The sequence below is a fragment of the Rattus norvegicus genome, chromosome 6, assembly GCF_021556685.1.
Source record: "Rattus norvegicus strain SHRSP/BbbUtx chromosome 6, alternate assembly SHRSP_T2T, whole genome shotgun sequence".
NCBI lineage: Eukaryota > Metazoa > Chordata > Mammalia > Rodentia > Muridae > Rattus > Rattus norvegicus.
This window is the reverse complement of record NC_141539.1, coordinates 37,083,885-37,107,558: the sequence shown is the minus strand read 5'-3', so window position 1 is coordinate 37,107,558 and position 23,674 is coordinate 37,083,885. Positions and strand designations below refer to the sequence as shown.

General features: G+C 44.0%; 1 protein-coding gene across 1 annotated transcript in view; it reads right to left on the bottom strand.

Moving 5' to 3' along the window:
• Apob (apolipoprotein B) overlaps nucleotides 1-23,323 on the bottom strand; it is a 39,598-nt gene extending 16,275 nt beyond the window's left edge. Inside the window, exons 1-20 of the mRNA NM_019287.2 lie at nucleotides 23,122-23,323; nucleotides 22,744-22,782; nucleotides 21,625-21,740; nucleotides 20,355-20,500; nucleotides 18,190-18,343; nucleotides 17,361-17,516; nucleotides 15,330-15,454; nucleotides 14,564-14,649; nucleotides 12,691-12,910; nucleotides 11,711-11,938; nucleotides 11,358-11,478; nucleotides 11,105-11,251; nucleotides 10,042-10,253; nucleotides 9,575-9,812; nucleotides 8,944-9,120; nucleotides 7,449-7,640; nucleotides 5,569-5,736; nucleotides 4,893-5,104; nucleotides 1,989-2,171; nucleotides 1,275-1,396 (exon numbers count right to left, since the gene is read on the bottom strand). Of these exons, the coding sequence (NP_062160.2) occupies nucleotides 1,275-1,396; nucleotides 1,989-2,171; nucleotides 4,893-5,104; nucleotides 5,569-5,736; nucleotides 7,449-7,640; nucleotides 8,944-9,120; nucleotides 9,575-9,812; nucleotides 10,042-10,253; nucleotides 11,105-11,251; nucleotides 11,358-11,478; nucleotides 11,711-11,938; nucleotides 12,691-12,910; nucleotides 14,564-14,649; nucleotides 15,330-15,454; nucleotides 17,361-17,516; nucleotides 18,190-18,343; nucleotides 20,355-20,500; nucleotides 21,625-21,740; nucleotides 22,744-22,782; nucleotides 23,122-23,203 (3,124 nt within the window). The 5' untranslated portion in view covers nucleotides 23,204-23,323. The remainder of the gene's footprint in view (nucleotides 1-1,274; nucleotides 1,397-1,988; nucleotides 2,172-4,892; nucleotides 5,105-5,568; nucleotides 5,737-7,448; nucleotides 7,641-8,943; nucleotides 9,121-9,574; nucleotides 9,813-10,041; nucleotides 10,254-11,104; nucleotides 11,252-11,357; nucleotides 11,479-11,710; nucleotides 11,939-12,690; nucleotides 12,911-14,563; nucleotides 14,650-15,329; nucleotides 15,455-17,360; nucleotides 17,517-18,189; nucleotides 18,344-20,354; nucleotides 20,501-21,624; nucleotides 21,741-22,743; nucleotides 22,783-23,121) is intronic.
• Between the last annotated feature and the right edge of the window lie 351 nt (nucleotides 23,324-23,674).

Below are 23,674 nucleotides of genomic sequence, written 5' to 3'. Positions count from 1 at the left end.
GGGGCTATTTCCTATATGATGGCCATAGAATGTCTTCCTGTTGTGGTATGTGGTATGGTAAGTGGTATATGGGCAAGGCCACAGTGGACTAATAAGCCATGCTGAGTTCTGGTTGGGGGTCAAGTGGGCAAAGATCTGAGGTGGGCAATGCTCAGATGTTCAGGGAATGCAAGCTCTCATTCTTAAAAATATAGCAAGACTATGATGACTTTTCACATCTCCGTCATTGCTTATGATTCTTGCCTTACTGCCTTCCCAACACTCTTTCTACAGCCACTCATCACATTCTGGGCCTGTCTCTGCTGCCTTCTTTCCCCACTCCTGGTCTAATATCTTGGAAATTTACTCAAATTCAGACACCTTGTCTTCTTGACTGGATTACTGAAATCACTCACACATTAGATTCTCAGTTCTGCCTCCTTCCCATCTTTCCTCAACATATTCCAACCTCAGAGTATTTGCACAAACTGATCCCTTAGCCTGCAACTCTTTTCCCTGTTTCTTTTCTCCTCTCCATCCTATCACATTTTCCCCTCTTTTTAAAATGAAGTTTGAGTGGGTGTCACATGCCTTTAATTTCAGCACTTGGGAGGCAGAGACAGGTGGATTTCTGAGTTTGAGGTCAGCATGGTCTATATATTGAGTTCCAGGACAGCCAGAGCTATACAGGGAAACCCTGTCTCACAAAACAAAAACAAAACAAAACAGAATACAATAAACAAACGAACAAATGAGTGAACATTTCATGTTACCTACCAGTAAAAATTCCCCTATCATTCTCTTCGCTGTTTCCACCATCCTCCTTTCTCCCTACCACATATACTATTCCATAGAGCAGAGGTTCTCAACCTGTACATCATGACCCCTTTGGATAGGGTTCACAATTCAGATATTTACGTTAGGATTCCTAGTAGTAGAAGAATTACAGTTATGGGGTAGCAGCAAAAATAATTTTATGATTGGGGGTCACCACAAAATTAGGAATTGTATTAAAGGGTTGTAAGCATTAGGAAGATTGAGAACCATTGCACTAGAGCCTTCTATACTCTGTTTTCTCCCCTCACCACTGTTTTTGACATCTTGAGTGTTTGTTTGGTTGTTTACTATATCTTTCATGAAGGTGACGACTTCATTTCTAGCCTCAGTTCTAAGAAAGGCCTGACACTTACTGGGAACTCAGGAAATATTTGTTTAATGCATCATCACAAAGATGTCCCCTTTGTCTAGAACCCAAAACAAGGCAGAAATACAGCAGCCTCAGTTTGGATACCCACCTTCTGCTTGCACTAGGAACTTCAGTGTGTCAACCAAAGACTTGTCCTCTTTTAGGAGCTCATAGGTTGCACTGGCGGAATACTGCTCCACCTCTCCTGTGGGCTTCAACTCCAGCTCATACCTAGCGATGTCACATCACATTCAGTGCATAGTGTTAGCTCTTTTAAAGATGATAATAACATCCCTCCAACAATCCAGCCTCACATACAACAAAAAATACATGTATGATTTTTAACGTCATCTCATGGTCTTGGCTAGTGATGATCCTGATGGTTCTATGTAATCTCCCACAAAAGCCTTTGAGCAAGGAAAGCTCCTGGGATGCTTGGTGCTTTTTGATGAGTTGAAATGTTGATATGTGCCTGTCATGGTAACAGCAAGTAGTGAGAATGGGTGAGGGGGATGAGGATGAACCCCAAAGCATTGTGATGTCTTTGAGCACACTGGTCAGCTTCACAAAGCTTATACAATAGTTCTAGAGATCCTGAAAAGGAATGGGCAGACTGGAATCTGCTGTGACTACCTCATCCAGTGCATGAAGAATATCAAGGAGGTACACAAAATGGTGTCCAAAGGACCACTGTTTGAAGTTCCCAAAAGATGATATGAGCGCTTAAGGTTGGTAACATGGACCTACAATCCTTGGCGTTTTTCTCTTTACCCCTCCAGGTAACTGGTAATCAGATGCTGGATGAACACTGAGTATCTCTTACCTTGTGTCTCCTGTCAGTGGGTAGTAAGAGGCAGACTCTGTGGAGCTGGCATTGGAGTAAGCCCCTGTGGTACAGTAGTTCATGCCGGTGAAGAAAGGCTTGCAAGTTGACCAGGACTTCCTGTTCTCAATCAAAGGTGGGATCACTTCCGTTTTGGTGGTAGAGACCAGGTGCAGCGTGTTGCTGGTGAAGAATGAAAAGGTGGAGTTAGTTGTCTTTGCGTCATAAACTGAAATGCTTATTGCTGAATCCCACCATGCACATATTCATCCTCTATCCCTCTCTTCAAACCAACCTCACATTTTTGGCTCACTGAGAAGCAGATATAAGTCCGAAGAGCATCAACCAAAATGATTATAAGGACTCTCAGGTTTCAGACGTCACACTGGCTTCTTTGCCTGCATTACCTTTCATCCCTCCACTGCAAGCATGGGATTCCCAGTTTACATGGGAAAGAGAAGCTTGGAGGATAGGGGTCAGATGCAGGTGGACAAGTGGGAACTCTGCCTCTTTCGCATGTAAGGTTTCTTACATTCTGAGTTCTTTCTACTAGCACAAAAATGCTCACGTGTTGTCACCTGTGCACCAAACACTGCATCCCTCTCCTTCCTTCTAAGCCCTCTTTTGTCTCCTCCACAATCAAGAGTTTTTCCTCCTTTCAGTGTTCTCTCCAAAGACCTTAATGCCTTACACTGACTCCCCCTCCTTATTTCCCTGTAAATATTTGCCAGTCTCTCCCTTGCTCTGCAATCCAATGACACTCTCTGTGTGTGTGTGTGTGTTCTTTAAATTTCTTTATCCCTTTACCCCTCAACAATCTCTTGCAATACATATCCAAACACTTAAAATTGTGGTTATTATGATTCTACCATGTATATATTGTTATTCTACTAAATAAAACAACTTGTAAAGGATGTAAGGAACATAGATTATGGAAACCAACAATTAGCATTTTGTATCAGTTTAGCCTATAACTGGATCTCACTCCTAGATGATTCTTTAGAAGTAACCAAATGTAAATTATTCTACGCACACACACACACACACACACATACACACACACACACACACACACACACACACACACAGAGAGAGAGAGAGAGAGAGAGAGAGAGAGAGAGGAAGTGTTTTATAGAGATGCTCACTCATATCCAGATTGAGATACTAGAGTTTAACCTTTTTAAACTTTGTGACACTTTAGAGATGTACTTTAAAAATGAGAAAATAGAACCAATTCTACCCAAGCCCTAGTTTCTTCTTTGGAATACGGGCTTTTTACAAGGCCACCATCCCTGCTTTTGGTGATGTCTTACCCCAAGCTTTCCTGATGGGCCAGTGACAATCTCTTTAGGGCATGTTTACCTTGCACCCCCTAGCACTGTTTCTTATTTAACACCCCCTCCATTCACTTGTTTATATTATTTGTGCTCTGGCCCTAGTTTCTCTATTCTTGTCCTACACAAACCGTTGTTTGCTCTTGCTTTCCTGCGTCTATCTCTTTTAAATTTTTTCTTTTTTTATTGGAGTTTTTATTTACATTTCAAATGTTACCTCCTTTCCCAGTTTCCCGTCCATAAACCCCCTATCCCATCCCCCTCTTTCTGCTTCTATGAGGGTGTTCCCCCACCCACCCGCCCTTCCTGACTCCCTGCCCTGACATTCCCCTATAGTCCACCTGCACCTGGAGCTGACCCTGTGCTCTCTGTACCCAGATACCGTGTCTATATCATTACTGGGCTCACATCCATAGGTCTATTTGCTGACTAGGTGGTTTAAATGAGTGGTTTCAGAGTAGCAATGCACTATCTCACTCCAAGCTATAATTCTCTCCTCCTCCTCTCTCTCCTGTCTTCTCTCTCTCTCCCTCCCCCTCTTTCTCTCTCTCCTCCTCTGTCTCTGTTTTCTATTTCAATGAAGGCCCCATCACTTACCTTTCTTCTTTCTCTTTAAACCATGACCTGTTAATTGTCAAACACTCACTTTTCTATTTTCTGACAATTCCTAGAGCTTCTTAACTTCTCTCTACTCCTAAATAGTCCTCTAACACAAGCCCCCATCTCCTTTCAACCCTAACTTCTAACAGATCTCCTTCTATTTTTCCCTTTTACCTTTTTTGCTCCCCAGAAACACTAGCTCATCTTAATTATACTCCTCAATTCCCTTGGCTTCAGAAGGGTCTACACTCTTTCCAGGGACTTAGGAGGCTAGTCATGGTCCAAGGTGGACTACCCTTTCCCACTATAGCTTCCTTATGCTTCCTGTGTACTTTACTAAGTCAACTTGTTTAACTCTTCCAGCCATTTTCTTCATCTTCGAGGCCATTATAGATACCTTACTCCTTGCATGGACACACACTCCTTTCTCCTTTGCTTGAGTCACCCTGACATAGCTTTCTGACTTCCAAAGGCTTCCTGATCGATGATTTCACATTATACTACTTTTTCTTTCAGCCAGCCGGTGACTCCTTACTGCTCTTCCTTTAAGTGCATGCCTTCTTTGTAGAGTTAAAATCTAGGTGATCAGGGTCCTTGTGAATATCTTTCAACAAGATTGATACAAACTAGGCAATTAAATGTTATTTCTGAGTAAGGAAAGGAATGTGTTGAGGATACCATTCAAAGTAGAACTCTTAATGTGTAAGGCTGGATCCCATAATCATGGGACTATGCAATCAAACAGAATTCCATAACCACCTAACTACTGACTAACCAGCAGATGCTAACTGTAATGCAGAGAGGCACAAAAACCCTTAGTGAAATGTGCAAAAATAGAGGCAAAGACAATCTTCTCCTGTTTCCCGGGAACCTGGGTTACCCAATTGTGGTCTAGCCTGTCTAAATTCTGTGCATCCACACCCAATTCTCTCTTTCAAACAGGCCAGATAGACCTCGGTGACAGAATTACCTGCCACTGAACAGCTTGACCGGCCTCTTCGGAGAAGGAATGATGACCTTCAGCTGCCCAGCCTTCAGGGCCACTCGAGCCTCCAGGCCTGACTCGTGGAAGAAGTTTGTATTCATCTGAACACCGCTCTTAGCGAAGTCTGGGATGATGATGCCCATATTTGTCACAAACTCCAAAGACACAGAGGGCTTTGCCACTAGCTCTGCCTGAATCTGGAAGTCAGAAAGGTGACTTGTTCAGTTTCATGCGGTGCCTCAGCACTCTAGCAGACAGCTCCACCCCTCTTTCTGAACCCTGGCAAATGTCTCTGCTAATTCTCGCCATAGGGACCACAAGTGTGCTTTTAGGAACAAAAGCTGAAACAGTTTTTCCAGAGTCAGGGTGCATTTGCTAGGCCTTGGAAGAGCCTGAACTAACTTTATTCTTGGATGAAAAGATAACCAGGATCTTCATTCATCGAGAGAACAGCTAGCTTCTCTTTCCATTATGACATCTCAAGTAGAGATGTTGAGAGTCGATATGTGCTGGTAGAATCCTAAGATTCCTCATACAAATTAGCAAGAAGACTGTAATCGTGATGCACCTAGCCTTGAAGTGAAGCATGTCTTACACGTGTGTGCAAGGATCCCACCCTGAAGGAAAAGAAACAGTCATTGAATCAATGCATTAGTCTTACATTGGCTAACTCCAGTCTCACACCAGCCTTGATCCCAGGGGTGAAGACTCCAGATGAGGACACTTGCAGCTGTAGCCCTACTCCAGTGGGGAGCTCAAAGGCATTCTCCATGAAGATGTAGTGGAGAAACAAGTCATCCTTTGATCCTTCTCTGATGGCCTGTACAATCTGAAAATCCAACAGGAGACAACAATGTACAACAAGCTGGATGTGGGTGAGTTGTGTTAAATGTGGACTCCTAAGTGCCACGCGGCCATGCCTCCTTATTTAGAAAGAAGGGAGCTAGTGCATTTTGATTATCTGGAGGACCCATTGAATGTAAGTTCATGGTTACTGGTGTCAACGCATAGGATATAATCAGTTTCTCTGGCTTGAATGTCACGTCATTTTAAACTGCTGATTTAGTGGTCCCTAGCTGAACCCCACGGCTTTATGAACTTTAAGTATGATGTATGACATTATTCTCCTCTTGTAAAAATTTGATTGCAAATGAGATTTTACCAGAAGCATATTATATTATGGTAAAGTCAACTTTAGGAAAGTTGGTGACTATGAGACAATGTCTGTGTTAATATATATCAAATCTTGCTTTACTTTGTGTAACATTTTCACAAAAGAACTTGAGACTTGAGTTCTTTTTCTTTTTTCCTTTCAAAGTGCAAGAGACAGAACCCAGGCTTTTCAATGCTAGATGACTTCTGTGTCTCTGAGTTACACCCCCCAACTCTTGAGAGCTCTGTTCTTAAAGCCAACATGATTGTTTATCTAATCATAGGAAACATATTTGTATGTTTCCCCCTTTTTATGATAAACTTATATAATATAAATATAACACAAATGTCAATAGTGGGTTAAAGTTTGCTAAAAACTTCATTTCATAATTTTTGTATCATTTCAATGTTTGAGAAAGCTGCTAGCCTAGGTCGAGGAAGGTATGTGGAAAATCGTTTTCTAAAAGATCAAACTAACATGTTTGAAAGATACAACTATTATGATGGCTTTGTTTCCAAATGGTACCAGCTTTTTAGATAAAAAAAATCATTATCATCTTCTTAAGTAGAGTTTTGTGCATATATGATGTGTGTGTGTGTGTGTGTGCGCATGTGCGTCTGCACACATGCACATATATGCCCTTATGCATACAGATGCATTTAACTGTGAAGCCAGAATTTAATGCTGGGTATTTTGCTTTACCATTCTCTGTTATTTGGCAAGGTCTCTTACTGAAGCTTCCCTGTTTTGGCCAGGCTAGCTGACTGATGAGATCCCAGAATCTGCCTGTCTCTTACAGCATTTGGACCATTATGGGAGTGGTTGTGCCTGGTTTTTACACGAGTGTTGACGATTTAACCTCAGGTCCTCATGCATACATAACAGCTACTTTACCCACTGAGCCACTTCCACAGTCACTTTACCTTTTAAGACTGTGTGTACATGTATATGCATGTTTCCATGTATGTGGGTATCCATGTACATGCGTGTGTGTATGCATCTGTGTATATACCACATCAATCTCTGATGTCATTCTTCAGGACACTGTTCAACTTGGTTTTGGAGATGGGATCTCTCAGTTTCACTTGGAGCTTGCTAATTTGCCTAAGCCAATCTGCCATAAAGTCCCAGGGATCTGCCTAAATTATCTGAGTATGTCACCACCACGTAGTTTAGTTTCTGGGGTCTGAACCCAGGTCAGTCTTCCGATCAGGTTCAACTTTATTGATTGAGCCATGTACCCAGCCCTCAAAAACCCTCTTTACTAAAATTCAGGGTCAACTTGTATCTTGAAGGCTGTACAAAAACTTTCTCAGTTTTGTGAAGTTGGGGCTCTAAGAAGAACCTGGCTAGTCAGTGAGTGCTCAGACGAGACCTGGGTCACTTACCATCTGGGGCACTCCCCGAAAAGTTTGCGCACCATTCAGCAGTAACTTTCCCAGGACTTGGAGGTCTTGGAGCCTGACAAAGCCAAGCTCTTTTCCTAGGATGCGGAGATAGGCCCTGGCTTCAGGAATTTCTTTAGATTTCAGTTCTTTGATCAACTTGTCCACAATGGGCATGATTCCATTCACCATGTCCTAGGATTTTAGGAACAAAATATCTAATGAGATACCAGTTCTGCCCAACACTACAGATTTCTCTGGCCACTTGCCTGGCCCATGAGTGCTCACACTCATGACTTCACTGAAAGCCATGATCAAAATACAGGACAGGCACAGGAATTGAGTCCCACCTTTTAGTGAAGAAGACTTTTTTCTAAACAGAGATGAAGAATCACAAGGACTTCTCAGAGATAGGAGTGTTTCCAAAGCAGTGCTTGACTTGAAGGATAGTTAGAGGAAGTCCTACTCTCCAGGATGCCAGGACCCCTAGGGATCCTAGAGTTAGGATGTTTTTTTGTCCCCTGCCCCCTTGCTTAGCCTTCTATACCTTTACTAGGAATGAGTGATAGGAATTTCTTGAGAAATGGTGGCTATTATAGAAATCAGACGGAAGTTTGTAAAACACAGGACCGCAGAACCACAATTAGGAGCAAACAAACAGCTCCAAGAACTGACATAAGGCATCAGGAAGAAGATCCAAAATGGATCAGCTTTAGGTGGAGGTCAGAAATCAGAAGTTAACCACAAGCTAACACTTGAAAGCAAGCTATGGTCCTACTTCTAAACCTTGAATATACATCTATGTTCCCTAGAATCTTGTTAAAATGGGATATGATTTGGTAGAACTTTCTAACAAGTTGTTTTTTATGGTGTCAATCACACAGACTACACTCTGAGTTCAAACAATCAGAGCAATAGGAAACTCCAACCTAGTTTCCACTCCTTAAAGTAAGGGTTCATTGTCAGCTTCAAAGTGGAGTTGGTTCTCATTGGCCAGTGCACTGATATGAGTGACAGTAGTGGAGAAGTTGTCAATAATTAGCCTAAAATTTATAATTGTCTCCTTATTGAACAATCAGTAGTAATATCATGGACCATGTAACGTGTTTCATTAAGTGATGATGTGAGATATGGATTGTTATTAGTACCTTGTTGATCTAGAAACAGATCAACTACATGTAATATCAGACAAATTTCCCAAGGGCACATACACAGCATGGAGACAGTAAAGTGTGAATCCAAACTCTTGTCTGATGTGACATACTCTTAAGCATTCACTGGAGTGCCTCTAGTCAACCTTGTTTCCACTAAATTTCCAAGAGGCCGTTATCTGCAGAGGACACTGGTGCTTTCTTAGTTTTAAAAAGTGTCTCACAATAGCCACAGTGACCATTTCAGGTTGGTAGAACTTTCATGGCTTTTATGCATAGAGATGAATGTCTAGCAGTGAAACCCAAAGCTTCCCTAAGGGGAAAAAAGATATTTAACACACACTTACCTGTTCATGTTTGTCATCCTTAGTGTAGCCAAAGTGGTCTACCAAGACCTTGGAGACACGATCTGGAACTTGACCATTGACCCAATACAAAGCCTTGTTGACACTGTCTGGGAAGAATCCTTGCTTACCAAAAAGAGCTTCCAGTGTTGGCTCAAAGCCCTTTCCTTCTAAACCAATCTGAAAAAGAAAACCAGGCAAAATACGCCATTAGGCTTACAGTGTACAGTGGCTCCTGTCTTTCTACCTCCTGCCACTTATGCTCATGTAACTAAATAAGCAGCAGATGAACATGCGAAACACTTGAAAGAAGTTGTTTACTTAAATCTCACTAGACTCTTGAAAGGTAGCACTCTTTTGGCTTTTCCTAGAAGTCACAGCCAAGGATCAGAGAGGATAAATAATTAAGGACTTAGAGTTGGGAGCAGATTCAGGGTTTGATGGGAAAGGAATCATGTACGTAACTCAGTGGAGAGCTCATGCATTTTCTAGGGTTTGGGTTCTCTAGGGACTGCTCTGAGACATCTTTGGCTCTACATAGTCGAAGGACTCATGCTTCAGATGACCCCTAGTGGAGACAGATGGTTTTGTACAGAATGGGCAAACTACACTGAGCTCCTTCAGTCACACATACCTCAAAGAGATCAAGTGAAGCAATTCCAAAGACCGTGAGGGTTGTTTTCAGCATGCTTTCTTTGGGAAGATAACTGCTTGGATCAAATACAAGATTCCCTTCGATTTTGGCTGAGACTGGGTCAAACAGTGGAATAGAAACAGATTTGGAAATTTGATAGTTTCGGGAAAATTTTCTGAAGTCCATGATCGTTGGAAGTCGAGAATTCACCAGAGCATTTTTGATCAGATTTTTCAGACTAAATAAAAAAAAAAGAATATACTTTGAGTCAGAACCCTATGTCACTTGTGTATTGTCATCTCATGTCCCAAGCAGATATGAAGATAATCACAACTAAAGTATCTGGACTTATATGTCCCAAAACTTTGGTTCAAGGTCTGTGCACATCACTTTAAGTGTCCCTGAGGACAGGCAGTGCCCAAATGGGGTATTCTCAGTGGCTGATGGGGGATATGACTCTCACTTACTCTTGGACATAAAGTTCTTCTGAGTTCAAGATGTTGGCAATGTGAGAAGCCACGAAGTTCTTCACCTGTTCACTCTGTTCCCATTGGAGAAGCTTGGCAATTTTGTTAATATCTGATGAGGAAGGGCTCCTCATCAACAAGAGATAGGCAGCCAGTCTCTTCTCCACTGGGGCAACATCATTCACAAACGTATCAAAAAGGATCGTTCGGACCTGCAGCAGAAGAGAATATTGGGACCACTCTCTTTTTTTTTTTTTTTGGTTCTTTTTTTCGGAGCTGGGGACCGAACCCAGGGCCTTGCGCTTCCTAGGCAAGCGCTCTACCACTGAGCTAAATCCTCAACCCCAGGACCACTCTCTTTTGGTCAAGGCATAGAGTGTACTTGGTGGAGGCTGGCATATCTACCAGTGCGTATTTATGAGAAGTCTAATTTCTTTCTAAGATGGTTGCAAATACTAGTACCTATCTTCTTCAGTGTCCCCTAGGATGACCAGCCCAAGGAATGGTCCCCAGAAGATTTGTATAGAATATGTGCTGAGCTTAATTGCATTACAATACATATGTCATGACCAACTTATGACTTGCTTGTAGACCTGCACCTTAAGAATTTGTCTTAATGTAGATTAGTTCTGTCTAATTATTAGACAATTAGATTATTGTCAAAATAAGATTATTTTAATAAAGAAAAAGATGGAAAATGATTACGTTTGGACAAGATGGTTTCTAACATTTTGGAGTTTTTGCCACCTAAGTAAGATCAAATTCACCATTGAACTTGATTGGGTAGTACCAATGCTTTTCTAAGATGAGATGATGATCGGTAGATGACGATAGTAGCATGACATGTAGCAAAAAATGTGTTCTATCTCATGGATTGGCTACAAAATAGTGTGTCTTTCATGTCCACTAGTCCTTGGGTGTCAATGGGTTTATTGAAACTGACAAACAGATGATGGTATTGGGGAACCCAGTTGGTGAAACAGACAATGGGTGGTCTTTACACTTACAGAACTTTGTCGATCAGCATCAACTTTCACTTTTAGAAACGCACAGTTTACTTTACCTCATCTCCCATCTCCATCTTCCTCAGGGCCTGGAGAGCAGCTTTCTGAATCTGCAGAGATGGTTTTGTGCTTCTCACACAGTTGAGGACTGAGGACTTGAGTGCTGGCATCACTCGTTCCATGGTTCTGCCCATATTACCAATGACCTTCATTGAAAAAATAAAACAAGAGCTCATCACGGTACAGAAATAAGGGCTTTACGGGATGGACATTTTTGAAATGATGTATATAATGCAAAATATGGAAAAATACCCTCAGAATCAAGAAGGTGCGGTCTTCATCCCCCATGCATTCATTATCAATCTGCTTCATCAGGTAACCAGCAATATCTTCCAGAACTGGGCTCCTTGAATGGTCCATAATAGCATAATAGCTACCAAGTTAAAAAAAATTGTGAGGCAAAGTTAAACCTCTCTTAAAATCTAAACTCATGTTTACTGATTTTTATTTCAAGCTGTCTCTCTCAAAATGAGCTATACAAAAACAGGGGAGAAAGCACTGGGATTTGAAGGTGGGCAAAGTGCTAGCATGAAGCAGAGATTTGAGGCTTCCTTTGCTCTCAGGACAAGAGATGTAAGGTGAAGCAAGGCAAGGTGGAGTCTCACCTGTTAACCGCATGGCTCAGTGCATACAGGGTGGCTCGGCTCTGCAGTTCCTTGGCAGTATTAAAGATCTCCTGCAGCCTCTGCACTGAGGGATTTGGGATCAGAGCCATCAGGTAGGTAACAATGTCAATCAGGAGGGGGTGAGCCTTCTCAGTTTTCAGCCACTGGAGGATGTGAGTATAGCACTCCGGCTGTCCACACTGAATCAAGGCTTGTAAAGTGATGGGGCTGAGGAGAGAGAGAGAGAGAGAGAGAGAGAGAGAGAGAGAGAGAGAGAGAGAGAGAGAGAGAGAGAGAGAGAGAGAGTGTTACACAGAGGATCCTCATGACAAATCCACTATCCTCAAATCCTGGCATATCTTCTGCCAGGAGAATACTTACACAACCTTTTTCACTACCCATAGCTAACTGCCTTTCACACTACAGCTCAGAGCCCAGTAATCATGATGACTTCCTCCATAATGTTGCCACCACAGAAACAATTAGACCTGAAGCCAATGAGGACTGTTATCACTGTCCTTTCGTTGTGACACAGACTGTGCCATGTCAGCACCAGCATGGGCCATTCCTGGCCTCAGTGCTTCCTGTGAAGCTTCTCAGTCTGCAGAACAAGTATTATCTGTACAGCAAGTGGAGAAACGGTACTGTTTTGTTTAGCTCAGTTCTCTGCTAGCCTTAAAGGTTCAATGGAGGTTCTTATGGTGCTCATAATGGAATTAGGATTAGATGATACCCATAAAATATGAGAGCTACCCAATACTCTTGTATGCTAGCACACAGATACGTGTACACCTTCAGTGTTGTGTGTCTTGCCAACTGAACTCTAAGCAACTTAGATGATGGTTCTCCAAGCAGTAGCTATTAGCTAGTTAACTGGTTATGTGAGTTGACAATTAAATAGTTCCCAAGATTCTTGGGCTAAAGGTTCTGCTGCTCCCACAGTCATTTGGGAATTTGATTTGCAACTTTTAAAGACCTACCTGGACACTTCGATCAGCTGTGGCAAGAGGGATGTGATCGCTTCACCACTGAGACCTCTCAGCTCAGTAACCAGTTTATGGAAGAGATTTGCTCTCTGAGCATTCTGCTCTGAGATGGACAATTTTTTCAGTTCTTGAAGGGTCTTCAAAACAGCATCAGCCTGCTTTGGGGGTGATGTGGACTTGGTGCTCTCGAAAGCCAGACCCACTTGGTTGATACCTGGAAGAAGAGAGGTGTCAAGTTAGTTTTCCTTCTGTATGTAGCTCAATGTCTTTGTTGACTTTAAACTTGAAATGCCGTAGGTTTCAGCACAGGGAAAAAGAAAAGACAATGACTATGTTCTCAACTCTTATTGGACATCAGACTCTGAGCTGCCTATTTTCACTCACTCTTCATCACCCTTTTGAGAGGGAATGTTTTTCAACTTAAAGAGAGGAGAAGGGAAATAGGGTGAGCAACATAATTTGATTATTCTTCCAAAAATCTCATTTCTTTATGTGTATCTCTGTGTGGATTTGTGTGCATAAGTGCATGTTCCCACAAAGGGCGAAAGAGGATGTCAGATCCGTTGGTGTTGGAGTTTCAGGAACTTGTGAGCCACCCAGTGGGAGTTCTAGGAACTGAACTCAGGTCCCCTGGAAGAGCAGCATGTGCCCTTAACTGATGAGCCATCTCTCCAGTCCTATCACTTTGAGAACTCCCAAGAACTCTCTAGGTGTGTGAGGTCAACCTGGGGTTGAATCCAAGCTTGCACGAATCTGGTATCAGATCATCCTGTGTTGCTCTGTTCCCGCCATGCAGCACCAAGGTTTAATTCAGTGGTCCTCACCTATCAGTTCTTCCACTAGGAGCATAAGGAGAGGGGATACTTTCCTATAGCCCCATTAGCTCATGGAAATGAGCTATTGTGTTGATTTTGACTAGACGTAGGTACTTATTCTATGGCCAAGACAACCTCATTAAGCCTTACTGTGTGTCATTTCCTTCTGTGGCAGTGGTTCTCACCCTTCCTAATGCTGTGACCCTATAACAGTTCCTCATGTTGTAGGGAATCTCAACCATAAAAATCATTTTCATGGGTTGGGGATTTAGCTCAGTGGTAGAGCGCTTGCCTAGCAAGCACAAGGCCCTGGGTTCGGTTCCCAGCTCCAAAAAAAAAAAAAAAAAAAAAAAAAAAAGAAAAAAGAAAAAATCATTTTCATTGTTACTTCATAACTACAATTTTGTTAGTTGTGAATCATAATATAAATAGCTGGGTTTCCTGAGGGTCTTAGGTGACTTCTGTGAAAGGCACATTTGACCCCAAAAGCGTAATGACCCACAGGTTGAGAACTACTGGTCTATGGGATGGACATATAAGCATGTATCTCCACCCTCTGAACTCACAGGATCTACCAACCAAGAAAACAATAAAATAATGCACAAGTCCAAGTGTTGACAGGCTGACATACAAAGCATTGCTCGCCTCAGGTTAGACTAAAATTCTCTAAAGTTTAGCTCTAAAGATCAATTCCTTAGATTACTGACTGGCCTGACTCTGAAGTTCCTTTTCTGCTGGCTTCACATCATCTGGAATGGATCTGAGCCTTACAGATGTATGGTGTTGACAGAGTTACCAGAGTGATCACATTCAACTCAGTCTTTCAGTTTCTTACTCGTAAAATACCAGACAGTTGGATATTGTCTCCCTTCTCTTTGTTCCGCAATCCCTTAGCACCCTCTGACATGCTCTCTCTATAGTGGTAGTTCCACCAGCAGACCACCAGAGTCCACATCACTTAACAGACTGCAGGCATTTAACAGGGAAGAGCTGAGCCATGAATGACACCCTGTGGGTAGATTTCATGGTAGCCATGGGACATAAAGTCTTACCTCCTCTGAAGAAGCGACTGTTGATCTTAGGTGTATCTTCAAGACTCAGTTTCTGTGTAACATGGGTCATGATTCCATACTTATTCCTAGTAACACAGGAAGCACATTGCATCATGGGTGGCCAGTTCTCGGGAATATGCTATTCTTTTAAAGTTGAAAGGTCTCCATCTATTCTTCTATCCCCATTCTGCCCACCTTTCGAAGGATGTTGAAATCCATACATCTTGACCCTCCAATGGGTGGTGCCCTCTATTTACTTCCTGCTCACACTAATTACCCTTTATTTTACTTTACACTAATTTAGAAGTTCCAGAGGGTTGGGACTGTAGCCCAGCCTCAAAACTCTTTTGTAGCTCTCACAGCACAGTCTCAAGGACATAGCAATTACCTAATGTGTGTTAATTGAATGTCAGTTTTTAACATGGATTTGGATATATAAATCTGTTGGAAAAGCCCAAATCTTTCATAAAGCTCTTTTTAACTAGGGCATCATGCAGTAAACAATTCATACATTTTTTTTCTGATTCTATAAGCCCTTAAAGTCTGAGTCTTCGATACCTTTTGTTGGTCTCAAATTGTTCCACATGCTTGAGACCTTTCTGGCAAATCCCCTGTGATCTTAAAAGCAGGACAGAGATGATATCCACTGCCTTGTACCTTCCCCAGCCTCCTCTAAGGCCATCCTAGTCTGGAACTGGACACTCAGGAGGTGTACAGTTTCACAATCCCATTAAATGGTGAGTATTGGGAGCAGCACGTGACCTACTTGTAGGAGAAAGGCAGGAAAAGATGCTGTTCATTACAGATGGCTTCAGACACATGCTTCCTCTTGGGCTCCAGAGTGTACTGGCAAGATTGGCTGCTGCTGATTAGAGTTGACAAGGGGCGGACCTGTGCACAGGATCAGAGGAAAGCATTTTGATCAGTCCCTGGGATTTCAAGCTGACTCTTTTGCCATAAGGCATTGTCTTCAAGGAAGTGAGGATAGAAGTCTGCAGCACTAGTGAACTCAGTGAAAGGAAGAGAACTCAACAATTGACATTAACTAAGGGGATATAAGATGCACACTCAAGGATGTAACTCCGTTTCAGTGGAGTGTCCATCGTGTATAATGTGTACCTTGCATCCTGCATTATCTCCCATGCACATCTACACCTCACAGCTTCCATTTATACAAGCCTTTTAGTTTTTCAGCTTTCTTCCACATCTTCTATGACTCTGCCTAGTGCAATAGGTGAATGGTAGTTGCTTGATCTTTCCTAGTCACGCCTAGGGCTGCTTTTTTGCAGCTTTTACCAACTACATAGTATGTCCCTTTCTGGTAGATGTACAAACTTTGTTGCTACGTTATTCTGGAAGCACTTTGAGGGGAGGCTGCCCATGGTTCATCTAATTCCCTCTTTTCTTTCTTCCTCCCTTCTCTGTCTTCCTCTCTCGTCAGTTCTACTTCTCCTGTCTACCTTCTCCTCAGTAAGGATGAATATAGAGCAGATTCTAAAAAAAGATGCCAAGCCAGTGCATTGGTCTTGTCTAACTCTGGTCCTCATGCTCACCAGACCACCTCTTTCTAGCTTTAAAGACAAAGTCCAGTAAGACTGGCAAGCACGGCAGGAATTGTTCAATAGTTCATGTTAACTGAGACAACCAGTTGTTGTGGTTTGCTCTGAAGTTACTGTATTTTGATGCTAATTCCACTGCCCCGAGGACAGCTGCCTAGTCAAGGACTCAGAACTCAGGTGACTTCACCAGAGCCACCTCCATTGAATTTGTAAAGTACTGGTGAGGGGCAGGTACAGGATAGAAGGAGGCCTGTCATTGGAGGAGAAGGAAGGATGGGTGGGAGAGAAGTTTGAAGGAAGAGGAAGAGACTAGGGGAGAGAGAAGAGGAGAGGAGAGAGGGGAGAGGCCGTGGCAGGACAAGATGGCAGGTGATGTTAAGATTCTGCTCTGCGTATTTACAGGTTGTTATTAATGTTCTCAAGGGATGGATGGTACCGGGCTTTGTATGTTTAAGTGGGCAAATATATCTTACCAATTGGATCTAAGATTATTGTGTTGTGTGTTCTTTTATGTGAGGGTTCGAGTGTAGGAAAGTGTGTGGCTGGGCTGTGTTTCCGCCAAGATATCTAGCAGATATCTTGGGGCACCGCGGTACAGACCCAGCGGGGTAAAAGACAACTATATTTTTCTATTTATATATTTTTACAACAACAACCTGTGACTCCTGTCCTGGGATGTGTTACAGGGTTTGGGCAAACTCTGGGAACATTGTACTGTAGGACCCTGTGTGGCAGCACATGGGAGCTGTGAAATAGGGGCTTAGGCAGGACCTAGAGGGCTTAGCTCTACTTGGGATGAAAGAACAGGAAGCTCAGACACATTCATGTCACTTCATGGCCTGAAGGAAATGAAAGAACAGAGGCCTCATAAGTTCTGTAGAGGCCATTGTCTCAGGACAACCAACTCTTGTCTTAAGTGACAGAACCATGAGGGAAGAGAAGTGACAGGTATACCATCTCACGTTTACACAGGAGAATGGTTGATGCTGTCATAGAAAGAGAGCAGGAAAGACCAAGCTCTGCGGTAGGAGTCCAGAACCCAAAACCAGTCCAGGGATAATTTCTAATAGCCTTTCAGCCTTGTCAGTCCTTCTCATTTCTGATTTTCAGGATCTCATGAAGTCAAAATAATGGATAAAGCTGGGCAGACTCTTCTCTGAGACTCCTACTAGCTAGAACATTCCAGAACTTTCCTGAGAAGGCTATTGGTGTATATGATGATGTGGTGTGAGACTCACCAGGCCTTTGATGAGAGCCAGAGGGCTGACACTTGTGCTGATGGGCTGGAAGCCATCACAATGCTGCAGGTTTCTCTCTGTGGACATTTCTGTCGCCACGGTCCCCTTTCTTGAATTCACTGTAACCTGAGTTGAGCAGTTTCCATAGACTGTATCCTGTGGGAGCCCAAGATTTGGTCAGGTACACTTAGTGTGGGAAAACACCACCAGGTGCTTGAGAGGGACTCAGAAAGACATCTGGGTATAGAGGCAGGAGGGATATGGATGGAGGGAATTTTCTTTGCTCCCAGGCAGAGGGTATCATTGCTGTGCTAGGCTAGCTGGTATTGGGGGAGCAGACCCATGAGGGTTGGTTCTAAGGGGAGGGCCAGGCAGGATGAGTCTCTCTATTGTCCAAGCATAGTGGAATAGAGTTTAGAGCACAGCCAGAGCTCAGAAATGTTCTTGTGCTTGAAGTACATTGAATGCTCCCTGAGGTTGACTTGAAATACAATATATTCTAATTTTTCTAGTGTCTACAATACACAAGGTTTTCCTATGTTATGATATGGGCACAGGAAAAAAATCCCAAACTGTAGCAAGTGGAGTAGTTAAAAGTCACAGGAAAAGTCTTAAAATTAGACCAAACACCATCAAATTGTTGAACATAGTCTATCCGTTAGCTCTGGGGACAGGGGGAACTATGATCCCTGGTAGTCATACCAATTTAGGGTTCCCCCAGGTAACTGCTATACATCTCATCAACAGACTTTATCTAAGGTGAGGCTGGCCTCTGACATGTGAAGAGGATGTTGAAAAGGCCACTGTCATCAATTTCTAAGATTCTTACCTGGAACAAAACTTGTTTGTCCTCTTCTGTCTCTGGGGGAACCAGAAGAGCAGAGATGATGCCCCTCTTGATGTTCAGGATATAGTTAGGTTCACCCAGGTCAGGGTAAAGAGCAACTCGTTTCCCTTCAGGAAAGGCCAGCTTGAGCTCGTACCTGTCCAGGAGAGAGGAGTCACATGTTCACAGAAAGGCCATTCTTCCACTGTGAGCCCACAGAGGGAGCCAGAGTCATGGGAAGCTCCTCAGATGTTCTTTGCATGGGTTTTCTTTATACCTATGTTCTTTTTCCCCATACATTCCCCCAAAGTCTTCAAATGAGGCTCCGTCTTTTTCTTTTTCTTTTCCTTGCTTTTTTTTTTTAAATTTTTGACTTGGCTCATCCCCCACCCCCATCTCTGTTCCCCATGTCTTCCTCCAGTCTCTCTCCTTCTGTGGACATCTCCTGTATCCTTCAATGTCAGCCCCTCTTCATATGAATCCATACAGACTCAGGAGGCTGCAAACACAGGGATTTTGCCACAGATCACAGAAATGGCATTGCACTATGTGTACTTTCCTCATCTTTATTTTGTTTAATTATACTCTGGGAACATCTGAGTCACGTGGTGTAGCTCCATGAGAGTCTTTACTGAAATTTATACAGGATTTTGTTCTTTGGTTATACATGGTTCCTTAAACATTGTGCCATTTGAGAGCATTGACATTCTCTCTTCTTGGATTTCTTCTGTGGTCATGCAGATGCTATTGAAATAAACACCCATGTGCATCTATTTCATGCATGACTGCTTTTATTTAGATGGGCCAGAGTTCCAGAGATGAGAACTGTTATGTCAAAGTATAAATATTATCAGCTGGACTCAGTATTGCCCCGTGACTTTCATTCCTACCACTAGTGTATGAGAGTACACTCTGTTTCCCCATAGCAACGAGTACCATCTCAACTTTTGTAGCTCAATGGGTGTGGAGCGAGAAATCCTCTTGTAACAAATTATTTACATTTCTCCACTACCAGTGAACCTGAGCTTCTCTCCATACAGTGGTCAGACGTCCGCTCACTTTGTGACTCAGTCTGAGGCCAAGATGGAGGTTCGGGTTACCTTTGATCTTAGGGGCTGCCTTCCCCTTGGGGATTGCTTGAGCTGCCAAGGGCCTGTTTGCACCCGCTCTGGTTAAGTTCACAGGGGAAGAAGATCAGGTCCATCTCCCATAGCTCTGAACCTTTTAGAATATTCTAGACACAGCAGTGTAAGCCTGGCAAGTCCTTGTGGTCAAGAGGAGGAGTCTCTTGTGTTTGTAGCTGAGAAAGGACTATGGTGAATAACTGCCACTCTCTCCTGCCACCACAGCTTTCTCCTCTCATCTATGTCTCTAATCAAGTCAGGTGTTTCGATGGAGGACGGGAACATTTTTGCCTATTTCTCAGGGAAGGGACTAGGTTTTGACATTTAGCAAATCTGAAAGTAGGCAAGTGAAGGTATCCCCTGCTACCATGTTAACATCCCTGCATCTGCCTGTATCCCACACACTCAAGGCTTCGTAAACTAAGTGGTGTGAGGCAAGGGTGGTGTTGAAGATTGTACTGCACCGTCACTGATGTGTTGGGAGAGACGTCAGCTATCAATGGCAGCACTGATCTCCAGTGCACAGTGGCCGCATAGCAGTCATGGGCAGGGGACTGCTAAGGTCCCGCTTGTCCTTTATCCTGTTTTGAACAGAGGCCACAACCTCAGAAACACGCAGGGGTCCACGCAGCATTTATGACCTCAGAGCAGCAACTGCTGCTGATCCACCCTGAAGACCCCCCAGGCATCATCCTCGGTCGATTCTATAAACAAGATCTCGCTTGTTTGAACAAACCATCTCAGCTTTATAGTCTCAAAAGTGCTTCAACCATGAGATCTGTTAGAAGAACAATTTAAATGATAATCAAGGGAACTTAAGTAGAGGAGAGTCAATAATACTTCCCTCTTTTAGATAGATGTGAGAACTTCACAGTATCCTGATCTGTGGTAGGCACTGAATGCCAATGTTAGCACTCAAAGGCACGCCTGACATGTGTGCACACACTCACGTCTCCTCGGACCCGTGCATATGTGCTCGTGCCGCGGTCAACTCATGTAACCTTCACTAAGATCGGACGCTTAAAGACATAAACCTGTCCTTACCTGGACATGGCAGATGCAAACTCTTCAGAGTTCTTGGTTTTCTTCATCAAGGCTTTGCCCTCAGGGTTGAAGCCATACACCTCTTTAAGGGTACACTGGCTGGTCCTCATGATGAGAGTGCAGACTTGGGGGACCTCCAGCTCCACCTGAAAACAGAAAGTAATCATACCCTGAGGTTCTCCATCCAGAATAGGAGCTATCCCTGCAGCCCAGTTTCCAACCAGGACATCGAGGGAAAAGTATTTGGGAACCTGGCCATGGACTGTCCAGAACCGCATGCTCCAAACACATCGCATGCATCCATATGCCTCAGTTTAGCGTCCTTCTCCCTATGTTGTTTCTTATGTCTGTCCCTATGTGCGGAAAGGAGAATGTCCTTGTGTCGGTTTTAAATTAACTCACTGTACATGTGAAGAATTCAGAGTGGTTGCTTAGCGGAAATGCAGAGTGGAGCAAGACTTAAGAAAACAAAATGATACAAACAAAAATAAGTAGCAAGCAGGGAAAGCGAATGTGTTCCTGACATTGTTTCCCCAAACCGTGAAAGCTTCACATGTGGGCGGAATCGAAATGGACCCTTGACTGTTTTCCGGAACCACTTAGAGAACGTGACAGAGAAGCTCCATGTTTGTGCTGCCTGACCTAATACAGCAGCGTGAGCCACCGGTGGAGGTTGGCTACATTGAAATATGGCCGGTGAGCCTAAGAGTTGCATTGACTCAACTTAAACGGACAGAGGTGGCTAAGGCCCACTGCGTTCAACTGTACAGATCGACACTATGGCCCAAGAGGGAAGTGGGTAATTTAGCAAAATGGACTTCTCTCCCTCACACAGACCTCAACAGCAGTCGTTGGCTGTGCTTCATGAGAATAGGCAAGAGTCTAACAAGTCTCTTGAGAAGTAGCGTATCATTTGAACAAACAAGATTTTCTCATTATGGTTGACACCTTAAGGGCTGCATGCCTAGCATTCTCCGAGAGGACCACCCTCTTTTCTGTACTCACTGGATTTCTCTCATGATCAGAGATGATCTCTACAGGCCAATCCTGCTGGCCACCTAGACCATACCCTCCAATCATTCTTTGGAAGCTAACAGGAGGACAAACTTGGCTGGAAATGTTTTTCCTGTGGAAGTCTTCTCATTCAGGTGTCTTATTGTAAGCAGAGGTTCCAGCATGTGCTGGGAATGGCTAGAAGGTTTTATGAGGGGCCCCTGGTGGAACAAGGCTGGCTTCGGGTGCCGGTTCCTCCAACCCTTGCCCTCCGTACCTTGCAGTTAATCTTGGTGGCGCTTCTGGAGTCAGCAGTGCCCCGGACACCGCTGGAACTTTCAGCCTCATAGCTGTACACGTACTTCCGGAGGTGCTTGAATCGAGTTGCATCTTCTAAAGTGAAGAGAAAATAAGTCAGCCCTGAAGATGGACCACCTCTCCAAGGCAGCTGCTGCTGGGCAGAGTGGGACGGTGGCACAGGTGATAAAGGTCGCTGAGCACAAGTTACTTGTGCTTGACTTCGCGCTACGCGTAATTCATCTTTTATAGATTTAACATCGGCACTGTTTTGGCTGAGTCTGGTGTTTAAATCGTTGGGGATTCCTTAAGTAGATCCTCTAGAGTACACGAAATGGAGGGCCAAGCATCGATTTATGGAGCTGCAAAAATCCATGGGAAGGCCCTTTGAAAAATTAAGTTATCAAAGGGACAGAGCTGTGTTTTTTAGTTTGACTATTTAGAGCCTATGAAGTACCTGAGACAAAGTTAGTTGTTAAGGGTATCTGGTTGACTTTCAGACACCCCCCTCCCTAAGAAGAAACTTCTGGAAGATTCCATAGTCTATGGTAGTTGTGTGAAAAATAGCTGGTTAGGAACTCGGATGTAGTACTGCAATATGACCACCAGATGGAGATGCTGCCCCATCAGAGGAGAGGCCAACCTTAGAGCTGCCGGGAGGAGGCTGGGTATTGCGGCAAAGCCTGATCCTCTGACCCCTAGAGTCCAATAGATAGGAAGGGGTGGAGGGGTCTGGAGTTCTGCGCAAAGGTTAAAGTCGGCATTTCTTCATCCTCACATACTCTGAATCAATGATTAGTCAGTGATAAACAGGACAGTAATGTCTCTCGGCTGTGCCCACAGTCTCATCGCTACCCTACCTCGGGATAAAGTCTTGGAACAGACAAGAAAACAAAGAGCAGAGATTTTTTTGCTGGAGGAGACTGGGTGCGCACAGGCTCCAAACCTTTGCTAGCAGGGATCTGAGCAGTGTCCTCTAATCTGAGCATGTGGATACTACGGGGAAGGAGAGTCCTTAGGAAAAGGTGCAGAGGAGAGCGGATGGAGAGGAGAGTCAGGGTGGGGGGTGACCAAGGTGGCCAGTGAAGAAATGACTTACTTGGACAGTTCAAGATGAAGTTTTCTAGGACTTCATCTTCTGTAAGAGAAAAGGAGAACCTTGGTTTTCTTGTGTTTTCCAGTGGGTCCCCAGGGCTGACAGGAGAGCCCCTCACAACCTTAATTATTTTAGGACTATTCAAAGCCTTCTTTCTAACTCTCCCATCTAGTGCCCTCACCCGGAGCCTGGAGGAGCTAGCGCTAGTTCTCATCACCCCATTCCCTAGGACCCCTACGGTTGCCTTCCCTCTCACCTGCCCAGGCTACCTAACAGTCAGCCGCCACCAGTTTCTACTCCCTGATGTATCTGGTGGTCTGAAGCACAACCTAACTCTCTGTCCCCACGCCGGATTTCCCCCAGGTTTTCACCCTAACTTACGAGCCCAGACGCTGGTGTCCAAGAACAGAAGCAGGAACAGCAGCAGTAGCGGTGCCCGCAGGGCAGGCCTCTGTGGGCCCATGGCCGATGGATGGGTAGGGTGGCTTCTTGGCTGTGGCCTGGCCACGGCACGGGCCTAGCCCCGCTGCTGGCTCTGCCGGATCGTCCGAGGCTGCACTCAGGGAGGGACTTGATCTACAGCAGGCACTGAGAATGCCTGGCCACTTGAAAAGTGCTCCATTTATAGGAGGCGCTGGCTTAAGGAGAATTGCCAAAGGTCCAAAGGGCACGGCCCGGGGCTGTTTGCTTTTCCATACAAGCTTGTTTCTAGGTGGATAAGACGGGATCTGATGGGGGTCTCACTGCTGCTTCAGCCACCGCCACCTGGGGCTTTTTCAGGAGCTTGTTTTGTTTTTTTCTCAGGGGGTCTCGGGGGGGGGGGGCACAGGATAGTAGACTTAATATCCTGTAAGCCTGCCCTGGCTCTCTTTAGGAGACCACAAACCTAGGGACCATTTCGTAGTCTGTACCCTGCTCCTGCTGTGACTCTGGA